This window comes from Pseudochaenichthys georgianus, chromosome 24 (genome assembly GCF_902827115.2).
Source record: "Pseudochaenichthys georgianus chromosome 24, fPseGeo1.2, whole genome shotgun sequence".
Lineage (NCBI taxonomy): Eukaryota > Metazoa > Chordata > Actinopteri > Perciformes > Channichthyidae > Pseudochaenichthys > Pseudochaenichthys georgianus.
Window position 1 is genome coordinate 30,398,666 of NC_047526.1, and position 21,758 is coordinate 30,420,423.

Sequence of the window (21,758 nt, forward strand, 5' to 3'; positions counted from 1 at the left end):
GCCGTTACTAAGATTGAGTTCAGTAGCCGCTTGTCTGGAAATACCGAAGACTAGAAACGGTTTTGAAAACTTTTCTCACGTAGTGATCGTCTTCTCAATAGAACATCTTTGATCATGTCTTCTGGCCAATCAGAATCAAGATAACGGCGTGGTGTTGTTGCAGGAAGTCCCGACGGAGAATACTTTTGCTGTAGTAGCCTACACCTCTATATACAACATATAAATCAACACGTAATGAAGTAAGACCCCACGGTTTGATGATTGATAGGTGTGTGGGCTGTCTTTCATTTTGACACGCAGAACAATGTTATAATAAACATGGAGAAGATGGATGGACATACTGTATGTTAAATGGATATATCCACCTTTTATTAATCTTTCCATTCCCACAACAATATACATAAAGAAATGGCATATTTTGGACATAGTTCGAATGGTGATTAATCATGATTAATCAATTTTTAAGCTGTGATTAATCTGATTAAAACGTTTTAATCGTTTGACAGCCCTAGTTTTAACTGCTACTTGTTGACGGAGCTGGCGTTTGATCGCGTGAAAAGCTTGATGTTGTGACATTTTAAGACTCCCAGCAGTCACATTTCGCATGGCCTTGTTTCTATTCTGCAGACAACAACACTCATTTGGTTTTTAGTTTACTTCCTATTCGCACTGAGAACTGGATCTCCACCTATTTCCTTTGGACAAACCCAGAGAACACAGGAATCCGCTGGCTCACACCCAACCACATATTGATGAACAATTGTAACAAAAAAAACAAAGGCGGTTTCTACAGTAGCACCACCAATTACTTTTATTTAAGATAAGCATCCGTCTAAAGGCAGTTTAGTTCTCTGATCCTCCTGAACTGCAGCTGGTAGACATGGACTTGTATCGGGTAGTTTTGTGACCACTATATGGAAATGTTTTTGCTGTTGCCTCTGCTTTCATTTTTGTTACAAGCAAAGGTACATTTTGGGCATGCAATCTTTCTCTGACCCCCCTGCTCGCCATCCCCTCCCAAGTAGAAAGTATGGGAATTGGTGAGAAACCCTTCAGTGATGCCCTCAAAGAGAGACATTCGCAACAAAGTGAGATGTTGAAATTCATGCCGGTGTATCTGTGGGACACCGAAACGTGTTCTTCAGCCTGAGTCAGCACCGGCCTGATGTCTTGTCCTACGTAAGAGCCCATCAGCGTGTTGTCAGTGAGATTCCTCTCCTCCGGCGTCACGTCCTCCAGTGCGCCTCCCCCCCCCACCCCTCCGTTAACCCTTGTGTTCTCAGGAAAGGCAGCCGGCTGTTTTCCTTGTGTTTATCGAGCAGGAAGTGGAGTGGACTGGGCGGCCGGGCTCAGTGTTTAGACACCGAGTGGACTGTGGGCCCGGAGCCATTGTTCTCTATCTGACAACTGCCGGGGGTTATTTCTGTTATTGTTGCTTAATTCTGTCTGACATTGTGTCAGTCCCTCAGCAGAGGAAGGTGTGTGTGTGTGTGTGTGTGTGTGTGTTCCTGCTTCAACATGTCTATGGTGCATTGCAGTCCAACGCCATAGTGAACAAAAAAAAAAAAAAAAGGAAATCGCAGACCCCCTATTTCCACAGAGATTGTTTGCCGGCTTCGATCCCACTGTGATAAAGATTGCTTTCTTCCTTGGAGCCGGAGCCCCTCGGAGGCAAACGATGTTTCATGGGAGCGTTGGCGCGCTGGAGGCTAAACGGTAGCAACCTCCCGACATGACGGTGCACATGCAGACGGCTCCGAGGCACCGCTGCTGTGCGCCTTCGCCAGAAAATAGATCAATTTGCAGACAATGAATTTCAATTGCGTACTTAAAATTCAGTGGGTACTTTCCACGCAGCAGCATGATGTGATATCAAAGCTTCCCTCTGCTGAATACCAATCCACTCGTCTTGTGAGGGACTGACTTTACATCGGAGGAAGGGAGATTCCACATCGCTGTCGGTTTTCTGTGATGGAGGCCTTAGGTCTGTTTGCTCTCCTCCTGTTGGGAAGACGGACTAAAACGGTTATGAAGGCTTATTACGTTAAGCTTTCTACTGATTGTCTTATTGCTGAGATGCGAACACACACAGATCGGAGTGTATATAATCTTCTGATGACTTTATTACATCATTGACAGCTGAAGCCCTTTTTATGGCCCTTTTTTGTGAGCAACTTGAAATTGAATTGTGGTTTACTTGCACATCCAGCAGCTACAGAATGAAATCAGCCATCAATTAGAGTCGTGTTTCTGTCCACTTCATGACATCCAATATTTCTTCCCTTTTTTATAATTGTTTTGGTCTCTTCCAAATCCTTAGGGGGAACACTTATTTTTCGCTTTCTCAGTTCATACAACACTTCAAAGAGCTTTTCCACAAGTCGCCATTAAACCGTTCGCACACCTTTTGGCCATCGGGACCAAGTTGGGGTTAAGGGTCTTGCCGAAGGACCCATCGACATGTTGACTCGGGACTGACCTTCTGATTGGTCCTGAGCCACAGCAGTACACCCCTAGTTGTTTGAGGAGTTAGTCTTGATGCTCCCAAGTCCTTTCTGTAACATTTATCCTGGTATTCTTTTCTTCAGTCTTCTTCGGTTGCAGGGGATTTGTAAGGAGAGTCGGGGGTGTTTTTAAAATGTTTATCTTCTTTTGTTCTGTGGTCAAATGAGAACACGTATGTGACTGATTTGCCTTCGTCATCTCTTTGTTTCAGTTGACGAGGAGCTGCTGATCGAGCGCAGCACCCACACCGGTATGATCAACCCCGGGGACCCCTGGCAGACCATCGTACACGACGGACCCGTGGCTCGCATCGTCTACCGCATCCGGGTGCGCTGCGACGAAAACTACTACAGCAACAAGTGCAACAAGCTGTGTGTTCCTCGGGACGACTACTTTGGACACTACCGCTGCGAGCCGTCGGGAGCCCAGCTGTGCCTCGACGGCTGGATGGGCTCCGACTGCAGGACGGGTGAGAGGATTCGAGGCTTTTATCGTCACGTGTGCATGGCAACGGTGTAGTTATGACAATCTTAGGTCACGGGCTCCTCCAACAGGGCAACAACAATAAAACCCATAATAGTGCAAGAAAATTGAATATAATAGAAATAGTGCAGAATAGTCTATATACAAGGAATTGGAATATTGATATATATAAGTTGCAAACAGATGAATGTTATGGATGCACTTATTTGACTACATTTCTTGCACAAAAATCTAATTTTATAAGTCATTTTTTTTAAGTACAATTTTCAAAACTCATGGTTGAAATGCAATATTTAAAATCGTTACACTAGCAGCACTAGTGTCTTGCTTGTGGGTGGTGCCAGAGAGAGTGGGGGGCCTCAATAAATCATCCAACTGACCTTAGTAGACGAAGGGTGGAAGGAGGAGGGGCCGGGTTGTTTTTAAGAGGGGGGAGAGTTGTACATGCGGGCTATAAAGTTGTCCCTTCCTCGCTCGGGGTGCCACGAATTCTCACGTCTCGTTGCACTCGTTAGAGCGACGGCAAACAAACAAGCGTCTCCTCCGCCCTCCTCTCCATGTCGTCGCCTCCGTTCTTATCCCCCCCCCCTCTCTCTGGCCCTTCTCTCAAAGATAATAATAATAATGTGATTTACTGTGAAAATGTCTCCAATGGAGTTCAAACGGCACCTTTTGAATTGTTTCTCCGTCTTTTTTTTCTTCTCAGCAATCTGCAAGCAAGGCTGCGACCTGTTACATGGCAGCTGCTCCGCCCCAGGGGCATGCAAGTAAGATTAGCGGGATTCATACACAGACATGTGACCTTTCTTCTTCAGGGTTTGTCTTTCTTTCTGATGTTCACAATGCAGTTTGATGTCTTTGCTTTGTTCTTCTTAAAACCCTAAATGTGTGCAATACGGCAAGAATGATGTTTCTTAGATGCCAAACGGAGGCGCCTTCACTTGTTGTCAGCCTTTCTCTTCCCTAGTGGGCGTCTTCACCTCGGTTCAAAAGAAAAGGGCAGAGCCGCGCCTGCCTTCTTGTATTTTTAGCCACCTGAAACCCTCCGCAGAATACCAAGCATCTCACCAGCTCTGCCGCTCGGACAGAAGAAAGGGAACTCGTCGGTGTGTGAATTTGACCACTGGTGAACGTGCTGGGAATTGTCATATCCCCTCCCCATCCGCATTGCAGTCCTTTCTCGAAGGACGGGAAGTGAATATCTCACCGTGCTATGTACATTTCTGAAAGTGGAAGTGCCGTTGGATAAAGTGACGTCGACCGGCCCCATAGGTCCACGTTTCCAGGATGTGGTGCATCCCGTCGTCGTTTGTAAACCCCCTCCTCCCACCTGCCAGATGGAAAGAGACACTTCTTCCTTTATTGGGACACGGCTTTGGCTCGGAGCCGAGGAAAGACGGGGGGATGACCAGTTTTAGGAAACCGCTTCGAATTTCTGTGTCTGCCTCGATGCTCAGTCCAGCTTACAGACGGACAACAGACGGAAGCGGCTTATTCTTCCCAAATGTCAAGTCCCAGTCAACAGGAAGGCGACATGAATAGAAGAGCGGCAGTGAAGACGCTTCCTGCAGTGGCACGAATGTAATGAAGCCTCGGGTCACGCAGAAAGCTGCTATTCAATCCCTCGCGGTCTCCTTTGATTGGCTCGACTTCATCGCAGCTTTTCGGGCTTTGCTTCGTTTGCTGCTGCGGGCCTGTTGCTACGGCGCCGCGTTGAGGCTCTTTATTAGCACACGTCAGGCTTGTTCTGACTCATCCGTCAGAGGCTTGCCTTTTCACAGAAAGCACTTGGCTCTGCAATGTAACACAATTTCCCCCCACTTTGCAAACTTTGACATGTCAATATTTTTCTGCATCGCGCCTACGCCGCGAGGGCTTCAGGACTAATGATGATATCATCGTGGCCAACAATTAAACCACAGAATACCTCACCTTTTGTATACCTGCAAGCGTAAAGCACTGTGAGGAAGTCTCCTTGCCAGGTCTGTTGCCACATCGCTGTCAGACCCTCTGAAGCTAATCATATGCAGTGGGAGAAGCATGCCAAGTATTCCCCAATGCCCATACACTACCCCCCCCCCCCCCCCCACCCGCAGCCTGAGATTTCCGAAAGGCCTCGTCTCTCAGAGAGACAGCGGTGCCGTCTGCAGGACACTCAAAATAGCAGTCAATTGACGAGACAGCTGGCCCGACGACACAGAAGCCTTGGAATAGCCAAGCGCTGTCGTGAAGCTGCAGGATCACGCACGCACACACACACACACACACACACACACTGTGGATACACACAGTTGTCTCCAGCGTGCTCTCAGCGCGGCCGTGCCACCCTCGTCGCGGCACACTCTAACCCGAGCACAGGAGCTGCTGGAAGTATTCTTAACCCTCCTGCCCTGGAATGTGACCCTCCACTAAGATTAGTTGGCAGAAGGCCGTGGGACAGGTCGACACACGAGCAGATACAATGTGAGGCGTCTCCACTGTGGGCGGGTTGCACGCGACCGCTTCAAGCAGACACAAGTTCACCGTCTTTGGCTCTTGTGTGCATTTAGCTGCCGAGTGCTTGGAGTCCTGAATCGGCCGCTTCCTACAGACTTTGTAATGATGATGTAATCATGCATACACAACTTCAGGGATGGCTTTGCTTTAGAGGACACTTGGCTTTTGGGGCAGCCTGTCACTGGTCTTAAAGATCTTTTTGACAAGTCAGGATGGTCGGCTTATCCTTAATGTTTAAGTGAGTGACGCGTTGTGTGTTTTCATCAGGTTTCATTGACTTTCTTTTGGATGCATCCACACAAGAAGTGGGAAATGTCCACAACATACAGAGCAACTTGATTTTTCTTTCCCCCAAGTGCAACATATAAAAAGATATGAATATAAAATAATCATTTATATGTGTTTGTCATCTTTTTGAAGTGCTATATCTTTACCTAAGATTGGTAGCAGATGCATTTGAGTGTATCCTACAGGTGAAAAGCTGTGATGTCTCATTTAAAGCTTCAATCGGGACCTTTCAACACTTTGCGAAATATCATCCCATTTCTAATACCAACACTGTTTTGATGAATAACCAAGAAAAAGAAACGTCTTCCAACAGCCAATGAAAGACGAGGAAGGGCTTCCTCAGAGCAGGTAATGGGGTTTGATGAGTGGAGTGATTTATGCGTGTGTGTGTTATTGACAGGTGTAAATACGGCTGGCGGGGGCAGTTCTGTGATGAATGTTCGCTGTACCCGGGGTGCGTTCACGGCACCTGCAACGTCCCGTGGCAGTGCAACTGTGAGAGGAACTGGGGCGGCCTGCTGTGCGATAAAGGTATGGAGAAGTCCATGTTTTATTTCTTTAATCGCCTCCCACTCACAGCTCTCGCCCTGCATGTGCCCTCCAGCTACAGCTGCCTGGGTGTGATGAGTAAGACACGAGCGAGCTACTCGGAGCAGAGGTGCAACAGAAAATACTTTTGAAGGAGACATGTAGAAAACTGCAAAGATAATGCTGCTCAGTCGTTTGCAGCTGGAATTGAAATGTCTCTTCTGGCTCTCTAAAGTACAGTGAAGGCATATTTGTTAACATTTTTAACATTTAACCTGAGCTTCCCGTCAAATGGGAAGTTATTTTAAACTATTATTAGAGCTGAGACGATCAGTCGATTAATCTTATACATAATTACCTGATTATAATATTTGGCAGCTATATTGATATCTGGATTTATTGCTAGTATTATCTCGAATGTTCCTAGTTGCAGGTTTACATTGATGACGATTCTTTGTTTTATGAAATAATAAACAGATTTCCTTTATTTTTGGGCTTCTAAATGTCCCTTCAGACACAGTTTTGACATCTTATAAATCGAACAATGTTTCAGTTACAAACACTTTAAGGCAGATTAATAATAGGAATTATACTAAAAGCCCTTTTTTGTTTTTGTTCGGCCAACAAATGGAGAGAAAATAACTGTCACTGTAATAGAAAAATATGAAATCAATAACAAAACGTAATATTGCCAGAGTATGAGAGGGCGATGTAATGATGGTGATATTTCTGTTCTGTATATTAGGAGACCGAACTTTAAAAAGTGCATCTAAAGGTACCTTAACATACCTACATATGAGGTCTGAATTCTCTCTCAGCTGGATAGTTTTACTGCCGTGTGATCCGAGCAGCAGCACGGACACTCGATCCCCGGATGCCTTCGTCACCGAGGGCTCTTCGTCACCGAGGGCTCTTCGGGGGATGAGAATGGTCCTAAGATCCGCGGTGGAGACGGATCCTGCTCTCTTATTCACCAGCTTTAGACATTTAGCCTGAGGCAGGGATCAGATGGGGGGGGGGGGGGCTTGTTGAGCTTCTTCTGCACGTGTAAAAAATCACCATAAAGGTACATCTAGGAGGCTGATATGTAAATACTGTAAAGGCTCCATCATGATGCAGTGCAGCAGAGTGTGTGTGTGAAAACACTCGGAGCTTCCCGTCAGAGCTGACAGCAGCTGGTCTGAACCGAGTGAAGATCCCGACGAGCTTTCTGGGAACTCCGATGGGATGGTGAAACGGACAGTGATCTCACGGGGTCGATCCAATTAACACCGTCGGAAGGTGTGGAGCCACGAGGAGGCTATAACACTCCAAAATAAAAACGTGGAGAAAACGTATATGGGGGGTGTATAACATCCCTTATTTTTAACATTTAAATATTTTAATGAGATTTATGACGTCTATGTCATCCCCCCCAAAAAAACACATTAAAAAAACTTGACAAATTTCACTAAAGTAATTCTTCAGATTAAAGGTGGGGTAGGTAAGTTTGAGAAACCGGCTCGAGATACACTTTGTTATATTCCATGGAATGCTCTTAACATCCCGATGGCAATGAACATCTGAAGTGCTTTGACAAAAAATGTCATCTGTGGAAGCCGTGGTGCTGTGAAAAGCACGACCAATCATTTTAGCCGTGGCTAAAGTAACTGGATGGCCTACCTGCCTGTCAGCCTTCCATCGGGGCACAAACTTATCTCGTGCCCTCATTGGTCATGTGCGCGTTCGTGTGTGTTGGAGGAGGGGCTCTGGAAGGAAGTGGCAGATTTTTTCCGGTTGTGTATTTTCAAATTCTAGCGCACTCGAGCTGGTTTCTCCAAAATGACCTACCCCACCTTTAAATGAATTACTCAACCAGAGACTGTAGAATGTGCTCTTGGTACAGCATGGTAACAAGGCTCAGTTTTCAGTGCCAGGAAGTCAGTCCTTCCTGCAGAATAATCTTTTTGCTCTTCAGAAATGCTCAAATCTGTCCGCGTGCGTCTTCCTCCAGATCTGAATTTCTGCGGTCGGCACCACCCTTGTATCAACGGAGGAACCTGCATGAACACAGAACCAGACGAGTTCCACTGCTCCTGTCCTCAGGGATACTCCGGCAAGACCTGTCAGATCGGTGAGAGAGAAACCACGCTACTGCTGTCTGTGAAAAAAGACATTCACACTGTTTGTTCAAACGGGCTCGTTCTTCTGTCATGTACAACATTTCATCTTTCCGCTTTGTTCCCTTTGTGGTACAAGCTCAGTACGATAAGGAAGTCCTTTTTATTAGGCGATTCCTACAGCAAGAACATCCAAAACAGTGCTTCTCAAATGTGAATATTTGCTGCATTTTTGCCATATAGGGTTTTGGACTGTTAGTTAAATAAAACAAGCAATTTTAAGACGTCATCTTGTGCTCTGGAATTGTGCTGTTTATTTGATGATGAATGAAAACAATCCATAGTTACAACCCAATCAATTACTTAAGCACTCATATATAGATACTAGTGGAACATGCTATATGCAATATTTCTAATATGTGCTGGGACTAAGTGAAGAAAATGCCTTTAATCTCTGAATCTTTAAGGAAATGTTAATTTTGTTCTGTTTTAAACCCTCCAGCTGAGCACGCCTGTGTTTCCAATCCTTGCGCTCACGGCGGTTCATGCCACGAGGTTCCTTCAGGGTTCGAGTGCCACTGTCCACCAGGCTGGGAGGGTCTGACCTGTGCCAACAGTGAGTAACTGGTGTACATTTAAATTATCTTACATCTTTTACTCCCAGACACGTCTAACTTGTTTTCCACACACTCTCTCCTACTAACTGAAGGTTAACTTCTCAATATATCAAGGCTCTCTTCACACATCCCTCTTCACCTCTCCATGTCCTTTTTCACTATGTTCTTAAACGGGCCTAAAGTCTAACTCAACTCCAACACTTTGTTTGAACGTTGCATGTCGATAGAAGGAAGCAGACCGTGAGTTTCAGAGTGTTTTCTTCTCAGATTTGGACGAGTGTGCGTCCAGTCCATGTGCTCAGGGGGGAACCTGTGTCGACCTGGAGGGCGCCTTTGAGTGTGTGTGCCCTCCACAGTGGGAGGGAAAGACCTGCCAGATAGGTGAGATTCATGCTTTCAGTAAACACATTTCAAACAGCCTCTGGTGAGAAGCACACAAAAAAAGGAGTATAAGATTTCCTGTGTTTTAGCTTTTTTGGCAAACGAACTCTTTATTTCTACAGGGAGACGTGTTTTTGTAGCCGTGTCTTTCCTGTTTGTGCCGTAAAACAAATGAAATGGCCTCTGAGACTTCGGCACAGAGCTCAGGATATATGTTTTAGAATAAAAATTGGTCACCAGCAACCTGAGCCTCGCTGCACGCTGTTGATATCCTGGGCAGCTGCACAGCCCTTTTTTCTCAATGACTTTATGAGCTACTAGTGTGTCTATATCCGGCTGTTTGCTGCTGCTGGTGGCATCGGTTTTTTATATCGCTCCTCAGTGTTTCCCCTAGGATGGAGTCATAGCAGCGGTGCTAAGGCACGTGGGCCCAGCATAATGTGAGCGCGTGGACTTTTTTAGTGTGTGCACGTGCGAAGTGCGCCCCGCCAATTTGTTTCCATGTGTCTGCCAGCACAAGAAAGGCTCTTGAGGCCTAGTACCAGGGCCGGTTCTAGACAATTTGCTGCCCTAGGCGAGATTTTATAAAAGAATAAATGAAATAACTCTACAAAAGACAAATACACTACAAAAACAGAAACTTATTGACATAGGTGATATACGTCAAAATGGCTTCAAATGTATTCATTATTGTATGAACATGTTTGAATTGGGGTGGACGTCACACCCTGTAGGGGGGTCCGGGGGTATGCCCCCCCGGGAAGATTGTTTTGAATGTAAAATGCTTCAATCTGGTGCACTTTGAGCAGAATTACTAGAGACTAGATCTAGGGGGTACAACTCTAAAACACCCATATGAAAAAGATTGGTTTACATTTTAATAATCAAACAAGTATGTGAACATAACCGATAACCTACCGTAGCCAATAACAAATAAATGTAGCTTATTTTTGTTGTTCATTCATATCTTATTTTACTTAGTTAACATTTATTTATGCATATTTTTGTATCTCTCCAACTTTAAATGATATTTTTGGATTACTGTCCTATAGTATACACTGGAATGATTTCAAACCTGTTTTTATTTATCCTAATAATTATAAAGGAGTGCCTTTTTTAAACGTGTGTTTACATAATTTGTGGTCGAAACGTTTGAGACCCACTGAGATGACTCAGACTAAAATTAACTTATCTAAACACTTGGAGTCCTTTACCTCACTGAGCCTCTCAGTCTGACAGGAGAGCTCTCCTCCACCCTTGTTATAGAAACATCTACTTCTTATATCCGTTAGCGCAGCTAGCACCAGATTCTAATAGCAACAGCTCCGGTACCGGTGCGCCCTCTCTCTCTCCCTCGCACGTTCCCACACTCGCACTTTGGCTGTGAGCTGCGGGCGCCTGATAAGCCAACATCCCCCACTTTCCTCACTTGCAGCGCCCATCGTACAGGGCAAATGAAAAGTGCAACTGGGGTGAAAAGGGTGTTACATTTACTTAATTATGAATGTTGTTACATCAAGGCCGAAAATTAGGATGAGCGCCAACGGTCAAAAATGTTTTTTCCCCTCCCAGAGCTACCAGCGCAGCGCCCCCCAGATCTGGCACCCTAGGCGACCGCCTGTGCCAAAAATCGGCCCTGCCAAGTACATACAGTGGCAATGTCTCAAGATTTAGCAAAAATACACCTTTATAGAACATACAGTAACACAAATACTACAAATCCACATAACAAACAATCAAAAATTAAAAAGCGTTGCCACTTATTATTTTAATAATAAATTAAAAGTAAAACACAAATATATATTTTTTTAGCAGCGTCGCTGCTATTTGTATTTAGGGGAAACACTCTGTCTCTGAAAGCGGACGTGACCGGCGTGTAGCCAGGAAATGGATTACGACTGGTAAACAAGTCGGTGTGTGTGAGAGTGTGTATGTCGGAAGGTAGGAAAGAGATCCCAAGAGTTCAGTGTCATCTTACCAGCTCAGATCTCAGCTTACAGGCGGCCATTGGCCTCCTGTCTTACCGTGTGTGTGTGTGTGTGTGTGTGTGTGTGTGTGTGTGTGTGTGTGTGTGTGTGTGTGTGTGTGTGTGTGTGTGTGTGTGTGTGTGTGTGTGTGTGTGTGTGTGTGTGTGTGTGTGTGTGTGTGTGTGTGTGTGTGTGTGTGTGTGTGTGTGTGTGTGTGTGTGTGTGTGTGTGTGTGTGTGTGTGTGTGTGTGTGTGTGTGTGTGTGTGTGTGTGTGTGTGTGTGTGTGTGTGTGTGTGTGTGTGTGTGTGTGTGTGTGTGTGTGTGTGTGTGTGTGTGTGTGTGTGTGTGTGTGTGTGTGTGTGTGTGTGTGTGTGTGTGTGTGTGTAGTTTAGGGTTTCAGAGAGGACAGGTGTGTGTAGAGTTTAGGGTTTCAGAGAGGACAGGTGTGTGTGAGGGAGCACAGCAGGACTCCCTGCAGATTGCGCCCCCCCCCCCTCCATTCCTGTGAATATTTGAGCAGCGTTGCTTTTCTTTGTTGGAACACTTTTGATGTCTTGGAAGGTTTTGAGGGAAACTGAAGACTTTTCTCATTATATTCATTTCGAACAGATGAGAAATGAATGCGTCAGCTGTTGTGACTTTGAAGCTTTTCTGCGGGAGGTCTGGGAATCCAAACTGATTGGGTCCCAATTAAATTCAGTTTCAGTCTAATGTGACTGCTTCCATCACAGGACACGTTTCGTTCAAATTCAATGAATAGGTCAAATTAATAGATTTATTTGTAGACAGAATTCTATTTGTTCTTATTGTGGGGTAAGCTCACATTAAGCAAAGGCAGCCATTACTGTGGAGTGAAGACGAGGGGTATAACGCATACAAACGTCCAACACCACGTCGCCTTTCTTCTATTTTAATGCCTTAGGAAGCTTTGACATTTTTCCCGAAGCTGCAAGAAATTCTGTGTTCAGCGACTTATATGTTTTTAAAAGGTGCTACTTCTGTGTGTTTCTGGGTGTTGCATATCTTTGAGTATTTAGACTTGTACGGTCCCCACCGGCTCAAGGACACGAGAGGGTCCCATTTTGGCATTTTATCGATGAAGTGGTTTATCAATAAAACTCGCAAACAAATTCATAGATGTATATATTGTGGGACTATAACTATTTTATTATTGTAATTGTTTCCAAATGATTGTGTTTTATTACTTTTTTTTAAATTGTATTTATTTTTGTAAAGGTTTAATTATGTACTCCCAAATAAAGGCTAAACAACACGGGGTCCTACATTTAGCTGTATGCAAAATGTCTCTTGTGCCACACCAAGCTTTCTGTTGAATATGTCAGTCTCCAAGCCGACCTAACTAACCAAATAACCCGATGACACCGTCAGGGTTTCTCAGGTTGGGTTTCTGGTCTCTTTTCTTTCTCGTTGACCTCCCCTTTGGTTTGTTTTCAATTGATGGACTCGGTCTCCTTTACTTCCTGCCTTCACAGATGCAAATGAGTGTGCAGGAAAGCCCTGCGTGAACGCTTATTGCAAAAATTTGATTGGCGGCTATCACTGCGACTGTTTTCGGGGATGGTCCGGACAAAACTGTGACATCAGTCAGTATTTACCTCGTCGAAAAGTCACTTCTTAAATGTCTGCCCTTCCACTGGCGTCCTCTTCTTCTGGCTACCTCTCACTTCCTGGACTCACAACATAGGTGTAGCTTAGCGTCACTCCCTCTCCCACATGTGGTAACCCGTTGGCTTTCCCGTCTTGGCAAACAAATCATATTCGAATCTGCATGACCAGTCCCTCTTTCCGAATCCAATGCATGCCCAGTTACAACCTATACTCTCTTGGCTTCACTAGCGATTTCTTTTTCAAATTCTGATAATCCGTGCACATCCCACATTGTACTGTCGGTTGGTGGAAGAGTTAATAAAACATGTTATTCATAATGTTTTATAATGAAATGTAACTTGTGCCTCCTGTTCAGACATCAACGGCTGCCATGGTCAGTGCCAGAACGGAGCAACGTGCAAGGTATGGATGTTTTTTAATTAAATGTATATTCCACCGCCGTTCCTCAACCGTGTGTTTGTCGTTGCATCTTTAAAGGTCACCTGTTGTGCAAAATCCACATGTCTTTTATACATCAACATGTGTCCCCTCTTCTTCATGTCTCTTCTACATCAACATGTGTCCCCTCTTCTTCATGTCTCTTCTACATCAACATGTGTCCCCTCTTCTCCATGTCTCTTCCACATCAACATGTGTCCCCTCTTCTTCATGTCTCTTCTACATCAACATGTGTCCCCTCTTCTTCAGGTCTCTTCTACATCAACATGTGTCCCCTCTTCTTCATGTCTCTTCTACATCAACATGTGTCCCCTCTTCTTCAGGTCTCTTCTACATCAACATGTGTCCCCTCTTCTTCATGTCTCTTCTACATCAACATGTGTCCCCTCTTCTTCATGTCTCTTCCACATCAACATGTGTCTCCTCTTCTTCATGTCTCTTCTTCATCAACACGTGTCCCCTCTTCTTCATGTCTCTTCTACATCAACATGTGTCCCCTCTTCTCCATGTCTCTTCTACATCAACATGTGTCCCCTCTTCTCCATGTCTCTTCTACATCAACATGTGTCCCCTCTTCTCCATGTCTCTTCTACATCAACATGTGTCCCCTCTTCTTCATGTCTCTTCTACATCACCATGTGTCCCCTCTTCTTCATGTCTCTTCTACATCAACACGGGTCCCCTCTTCTCCATGTCTCTTCTACATCAACACGTGTCCCCTCTTCTTCATGTCTCTTCTACATCAACATGTGTCCCCTCTTCTCCATGTCTCTTCTACATCAACATGTGTACCCTCTTCTTCATGTCTCTTCTACATCAACATGTGTCCCCTCGTCTTCATGTCTCTTCTACATCAACATGTGTCCCCTCTTCTTCATGTATTTTCTACATCAACATGTGTCCTCTCTTCTCCATGTCTCTTCCACATCAACATGTGTCCCCTCTTCTTCATGTCTCTTCTACATCAACATGTGTCCCCTCTTCTCCATGTCTCTTCCACATCAACATGTGTCCCCTCTTCTTCATGTCTCTTCTACATCAACATGTGTCCCCTCTTCTCCATGTCTCTTCTACATCAACATGTGTACCCTCTTCTTCATGTCTCTTCTACATCAACATGTGTCCCCTCTTCTCCATGTCTCTTCCACATCAACATGTGTCCCCTCTTCTTCATGTCTCTTCTACATCAACATGTGTTCCCTCTTCTTCATGTCTCTTCTACATCAACATGTGTCCCCTCTTCTTCATGTCTCTTCTACATCAACATGTGTCCCCTCTGTGGAAAGAGACTCTGAAAGTTTCAGGAACAAAGATTCTCTCTCTTTTTGATCCATTTCTATAAAAACCTGTCTGAAAATGAGCTGATCAGATTTTGGCCACTTTATGATGTCATAACGATGTGTTGGCTTGGTAACCATTAGCCAATCACCAACCAAGGTAACCCCCCCCCCTTATCACCTGAATCTCCTCCTAGAGCACCATTGTGTTCTTTGTATCCAAATCTCTCTCAGAGGGGCGTGGGGAGGGGCTCCTTATTTTCATCTAAAGTAACAGACAGAGAATCAGCACTTTGGAAACAGGGCTGAAACAGAGGGGATTATGGGTAATGATGTGTTTGGTGTATATCTGAGAGCTGTAATATATTGATGAAACGGTATAATAGGGGCCTTTAACTCGTCTCTCTTCGTGTGCTCTGTAGGAGGGTCAGAGGAGTTACCACTGCCAGTGTCCTACAGGCTTTGTCGGCACTCACTGTGAAATCCAGAGGAACAAGTGTGAGAGCAGACCGTGTCAGAACGGAGGACAGTGCCACGCCGTGCTGGACGACTTCGTGTGTCAGTGCCCACCGCAGTTTGCTGGACAGCTGTGTGAGGTGGGTCTCGTGTTACACACATTGGGTCACTGAGGATACAGTGACGGATTATACACTGGTGTTGGCCTTTGTTTTGAGCGGCCTTACTGGAGGACTTCATTAGGGACACTTTACATGTCTGGAGAGGAAAGTATTTTCGTGATAAAAGTCTACAATACAAACTAAATTGCGTACAGGTCAATACTGGTGGGAGGGCTAGAGCTGCACACTCTTAATCGATTAGTCTACTTCTGAGTCGACTACGTTTCCTTTAGTTGGTTTTAAATGCTATTTTTCATGTATTTGAAAACATATGAGCACATCTCTGGTGAACACAAGATTTAAAGTTGACTTCTTTGTGGAGACATTCAGTTTGACAGATCTGTTGATTAAATTAAGTAGTCGACAAAATTGCGTTAGTTGCGTAACAATATCTTAAGTCGAGGTTTTCTGTGAACTGCTCAGCAACAACCTTTCTCCTACCCTTTGGATGCAAATGGCAAAAGTCAGAATGTGGCAAAACATGCCAAGGAAATGATCCAAGCCAAGATGATATGGTAAAAAGAATATAATACATACTTGACGGCTACTTGAGTGGCTTGTGGTGCTGTGCAAATACTCAACCTGCAGTGGTCCTTACAGCACGGTTATGTAATCCAACGACCAACACAGAAAGTTGTGTAATGTTTCCAGCCAAAGAGACTAAGCCAAGGTTTCACTGCGAGCTCCTGTAGTGATTGATCATTGAGCTCCATGCAGACACGACATATCGGTGTCCTTGCTGCAGCCTTTCTATAATGGACGTGTGTGTGTTGGAAGCTGATGTGGGTTAGCAGGGAGGAAACTGACACTGCACTGCATCTCCTGGGCCCTGAATGGAGGACATTGCTGGTCAGGAGCCAATCCTGTTTTAGCATCTCCACTATAAATATGAGCCGCTCTGAACGAGGCGCCGCTGGATTTCTGCCTGCATACTACAGAGCTCCGATGCCTGCTATGGCACGGCGTACATTCCTGCCCTGCAGTGCCAACACTACAAACGCCTCCTGCGCCGTGTTGCTCTGATTTACTTCCCCCTTTCAAGTCCAGAACAGTTTGATTGTGTTTCTGCCCATTTCTAATCTTGACTCGTTTCTTCAGAAGAGATGAGGAGTTCCGGGAAAGAGAACCCTTAGGTGCTGCGTTTGCGTTTCTGCACGGTATGCGTTTTCAAAAAAGTCTTCCGTTCACACGTGTTAGTTTCATTTGACGCGTCTGTTCACACGAGAACGCTGGACAGTGGACACGCTGTAGTACGTATGCCGGGCCTGTAACTGGCGCTGTAGCTTCCGCCACAAAATACACCAAAAGCAGCGAGTATAAGATCCCCCCGGATGTGTGAGGCACAAACAAAGGCGGGGGGAGGCGGGGCTATCGTTGTTTTTTCAGGAAATGATCGTATAGAGGCGATTACACGGAGCCGTTGGACCCCCCCCCCCCCCCCCCCACAGAGTGTTTCGTTCGCAAATCTATCCACCTTGGGACCCGTTATCGTTTGTGGGGTCCGTCTCTATCGTTTTGTTACGGCCTCGTGTAAATGAAAGGGCTATACGCAAGATGCGGATCCAACCCGTTTGTTCTCGTGTAACCGGGGTCGTCTTCTCTTAGTACTGTCGGTGACTGTATTGATCATGTAAGGTCAGATTATGAATGTATTCCTTTGTTTACCCGAACAAGTGTAATTATTTGGCCCTCGTGGCTCTGTGGACGGCAGCATGGGTGGCTCAATGACCTTTTTTTCATTTAATTTCAAACCTTTATTTAACCAGATTGGTCCCTTGAGATCATAGATCTCTTTTTCAAGGGAGACCTGCAGCATATAGGTTCCACATGAAACATAAAACAATAAAGGACATTATACATTATATTTACATAGTACATAGTTATCGACATTTACAAGTGCCCATAGTATCAGCAAGCATTTCACTTAGCCTAGCTTTAAAAACATGCAGAGGAATGAGATTGCTGTTTCAGTTCTTGCTGTAGATTGTTCCGAGCAAGTGGAGCTGCACATAAAAGCTGTCTTACCTGAGACAGTCCTTGCTCTTGGCACATCTAACAAGACTACATCATGTGACCTCAGACAATAGCTGCTTGCAACTCTCTGTGTTATCAGAGAGCAGATGTAATACGGGAGTTTACCCAACAAAGCTTTATAAATAAACGTGTACCAGTGACTGAGCCTCCGTACAGAGAGTGATGGCAGACCTGAGTTGGTATACAGGCAGGGTACAGTGATGTTTACAGTTAGTGACACATCTCAGTGTGCTGTGATAGGCGGCATCTAACTTGCTCAGGCAATAGGCAGGTGCATTCGTATAGACCAGATCCCCATAGTCCAGCACAGGTCAAAGGTCACGGAGCCTTTTCCTGGCCTCAAGCGAGAAACAGGACTTGTTTCTGAAAAAGAAACCTAGCCTAACCCTCAGTTTTTTTTAAGCAGGTTATTGACATGAAGTTTAAAAGTGAGACAATCATCAAGCCAGATACCAAGGTATTTGTAACAGGCAACAACTTCTAGTTTTGTTCCTTGCGTAGTTACAATATCTAAAACAGGCTCTGGTGTCTTTTTAGCTTTAGAAAAGAGCATTACCTTGGTTTTATCAACATTTAAAAGAAGCTTTAGTTCAGAGAGCTGAGTCTGAATAATGTTAAAAACAGCCTGTAATTCAACACCAGCCTCTTGATGGAGGTTTAGACTCTCATATCACAATAGTAATGAACCCTAATGATTTGGGCCCTGGTGTTTTCTTTTTGCGCCACCAACAGATTGAAATTATGACGTCATTTTGTTTTTTTAAACTCTACTTTGGTACAAACATTCAAGTTCACCCAGTTGGATCAAAACTATAATACTTTGATTTATGAATAATGCCTACTGGTATCTTTTTCATCCTGTGCTGCAAATAAGAAAATGGTAGCATCATTGCAAAGAAAGTGACGTCCTTTGTAATGCATTTTATCTTTATTGTATACGTTTAACCCTCCTGTTGTCTTCGGGTCAAATCTGACCGATTCACTACTTTCATCAATCATCACTTTTTTGTTTTACATTCGATTACATTCAGGCTTCATGATATCCTTCACAGGAGACATTTGAACATATGATAATGCTGATCACCACTTTCATTGCATTTTGGATGAACTTTGTAAAACCCGTGGTGTTCCCGGTTAAAAAGAAAAGGAATTGGTAACCATCCGGATCAGATAAAACACACACATACTCTAGATGTGTGTGTCCCCCCTTATGTGCCCAATCTCCCCATGTGAAACACACACACACACACACACAACAATTTGACACATTTCCCGCTCTTATGTGCCCCTCCCCCACATGGATCACACCTGGCTCACACAATACATGTCCAGTGTCTGTTCTTTGTATATTTACTGCAGATGTTCATGTGTGCCAGTACTCTGACACAATATGTACAGTTTGAAAGGGTGTTAAAGGAAATGTGGTGATGATGAATGGTTTTTGTGTTAATGTAATAGCAGTTAAAACAGGGCCGAACACCAAAGTAAGGAGGGGGGGGGGACGAAGACGATAGCAGGGTTAAAGGGGCCCTATTTTGTTTTTTCGGGGGTTTCTTCTTTCCTGTAATGTGTTGTGTATATATATTTGTTTGCATGTAAAGGGTCTGCAAAGGCTGAAACTCCAGTGGGAATGTCTCTCCCACACTTGTTTACACAAAATAGGAACATGAAATGAGCATAATAGGGCCCCTTTAAGGGGTAACCACCCAACGGCTTTATTTCTGAACTTTCTAGAGGTTTCCATTAAACCACATCTTTAACTGCAATTAGAGTCCATGAAATTGTCAGAAAGTACTAAAAAACTGCTGAGGGAAAAATACATAGATATGACAAATTGAATCACCCATGCTTTTAAAAATGATGAGATGTGATCAAGAGCTCCCGATGAATTACTATATGGACCTCACAATGATACTGTATGTGAACTGCTTTTTTTAAAGGTTAAAAAAGGACCTCATTTGATAAAGTGGCTCCAACATGCATTTGCTTTCTTAAATAATCAGTATTCTAGTTGTTTCCTTAAGGATTTACACGTTTAGTTTCAAATATCCAGAGTAATTTAATGTTGCTATCGACCATCAAAAGTCTGTTTTTTATCGCAGAATGTATTTATAGTTGACCTCAAGTAATTCATGACGTTGCCTGGTGGCTTTCTGCTATAAATAAAGCCTCGATCTGCCGCGATGAGAAATGTCCCTTGTGCTGCGAATAGTCCAAACAGTCGCGTTAATGTGCTGAAGATGTATCGACGCTCTTGCCCTCAGACACGCTCCCCTGACCACACACAGGCAAATAGGCAAAGAGAAAAATGTATCTGGTCCGAAAACACTTAAGGTAAAATAAACTGTGTGTGACCGCAGACCTCACCCTACCCCAACGCTACGTTCAGCGCCTTAAATGGGAAGGGGTGCAACACGGAGTTTACGCACAGTAGGCTTCTGTTTACATACACTGTGAGATTTTGTCCTCAGACCTCGGGAGTCGCTGCAGGTAGAAAAGGGAAAAGATGTCAGTCTCGTTTCTGTCACGGTGGTACGACGGATGATTGATCCTCATTGTATTCACCGCGGCTCTGCACCATGTTGGACCAGAGTCAATATTTGCGCTCATAATGGGCTGTTTTTCCTCACACATGCTCCCTCTGTTCCGTCATGCTTCTGTCTCAGAGTAATCCCGCCAGATTTAGCGGGGCACACGGATGTAAAACCAAAAGCGTAGATTCCCTTGATGAGCTTAGAGACAGTTTCTGAGGCTTACTCTGCTCGTCCGCCTAATTTCCATTTGTTCTGAACTGCGGCGGAGGCGCGAGCCAAGCTAAGCCGTCACCTGCACCGACTTAACATCTGCTCGTTTGGCTTTACTTGCATCTTCGCTTGTTTTAATAACGAGTTAAGAACCATGTCAGTGAGTGGCTTTTGGCAAGTTAACGCACTAATCTAGTGGAGCTGCTAATTGGAAATGAAGTGATGGAACTTTTTAATAGTCCAATCGGTTGGATCTACTTTCTTATAGAAATAAATATAAAATGGAAGGCTTACTTTCCTAATCATACTAAAGCCTCGATGTATTGATTATTGCCACGTTTGGACACAACATTGATATGTTAAGGTGAACAAATATGATAATTCACACCCATTAGACGTGGATTAACACTAGCGTCCTTTGGAGTTGTGTTTCTGAGCACCTGGTGAATCTGAGTCTCAATATTTACACTCGGTTTGGCTCTGTTTACGTCTGCACCAACTCGTGAAAGCAATAAACAGATGGAGGCAGTTACTTTCTCACTTTGTCTGCCTTCTAACCAAAATAAAAATACACTTAAATACTAGGTAATCGGTGTCACTCATGATGATGAACCGACAGGGATTTAATAAAGAGTTCATATCAAATATTGGTTTGTGCAGTTTTAAAGAAATGTCTGTTCTTTGTGTCGCCCTTATTGTAAAGTAATCTTTCTCTCGTCTTGGTTTCCTCAGATCTCTGGCTGGACCCCCTCAGATGCGTGTGATCCGAACCCCTGTGAGAACGAGGCCCAGTGCCACAGCATGGAGCAGGACTTCTACTGCGCCTGCCCCGAAGGCTTCGAGGGGAAAACCTGCGAGCGTCTGAAGGAGAACTGCCACACCGCCCCGTGTCAAGGTGACCGAACGGTCTGCAAAGATATACCAGGACTGAACAAACGACTCAAAGAAAAGTTATGCATTTGAACCGTTTTTCTTTTTATCCTTCAGTGATTGACAGCTGCACTGTTGCCGTGGCGACCAACGACTCAGCCGGAGTGCGTCACATCTCCTCAAACGTCTGCGGGCCGAGAGGACGATGCATCAGCCAGCCCGCCGGAAACTTCTCCTGCTTCTGTGACCCGGGCTTCAGCGGCATCTACTGCCATGAGAGTACGTAGAGACTGTTGCATTGAGATGTCGACCTCTTTTGTATCGTGCCTACAACTGAAACTAAACGTGTAGTTCTTCCTGCAAAGATTCCTGAAATGATGAACCCTTGTGTTGTGTTCAAAAGCTGTTACCGTTCGCGGGTACATTTTGACCCAGGATTTATCTCAGTCCAAAACACTCAAAAATAATGATTATCATCCAATATTATTTCATCTAAATCATAACTAACTTATTATGCATTCATAACCGTACGATCCAAAAAACATTACACCACATATTTAAGTTAAACATGTGATTCAATTCACTCATTATATTTCCTACAGTGGATCATTACATTATCTGACTATAGTAGACTAATATTAGAATACAATCTCCCCAAAATAAGTTTAAAATGATTGTTACAGTTGAAAAAGGGGGAGGGGTTTATAAAGTCAAAGATGAATCTTGATTGGGCCAAATTTGATCCGAGTCACCCACAACAATTCTGCGGGGTCTCCCCAGACCC

At 44.4% G+C, this 21,758-nt stretch overlaps 1 protein-coding gene across 3 annotated transcripts in view; it reads left to right on the forward strand.

Moving 5' to 3' along the window:
- Positions 1-21,758, forward strand: part of jag2b (jagged canonical Notch ligand 2b) — a 56,521-nt gene that overhangs the window by 23,145 nt on the left and 11,618 nt on the right. Inside the window, exons 4-14 of one of the 3 annotated variants that reach the window (XM_034075935.1) lie at positions 2,717-2,974; positions 3,695-3,755; positions 6,173-6,303; positions 8,294-8,413; positions 8,902-9,015; positions 9,284-9,397; positions 12,859-12,969; positions 13,350-13,396; positions 15,132-15,305; positions 20,837-20,999; positions 21,092-21,253. In XM_034075935.1, coding sequence (XP_033931826.1) covers positions 2,717-2,974; positions 3,695-3,755; positions 6,173-6,303; positions 8,294-8,413; positions 8,902-9,015; positions 9,284-9,397; positions 12,859-12,969; positions 13,350-13,396; positions 15,132-15,305; positions 20,837-20,999; positions 21,092-21,253 — 1,455 coding nt within the window. The remainder of the gene's footprint in view (positions 1-2,716; positions 2,975-3,694; positions 3,756-6,172; positions 6,304-8,293; positions 8,414-8,901; positions 9,016-9,283; positions 9,398-12,858; positions 12,970-13,349; positions 13,397-15,131; positions 15,306-20,836; positions 21,000-21,091; positions 21,254-21,758) is intronic. The other 2 variants (XM_034075936.1, XM_034075937.1) reach the window with 2 other exon arrangements.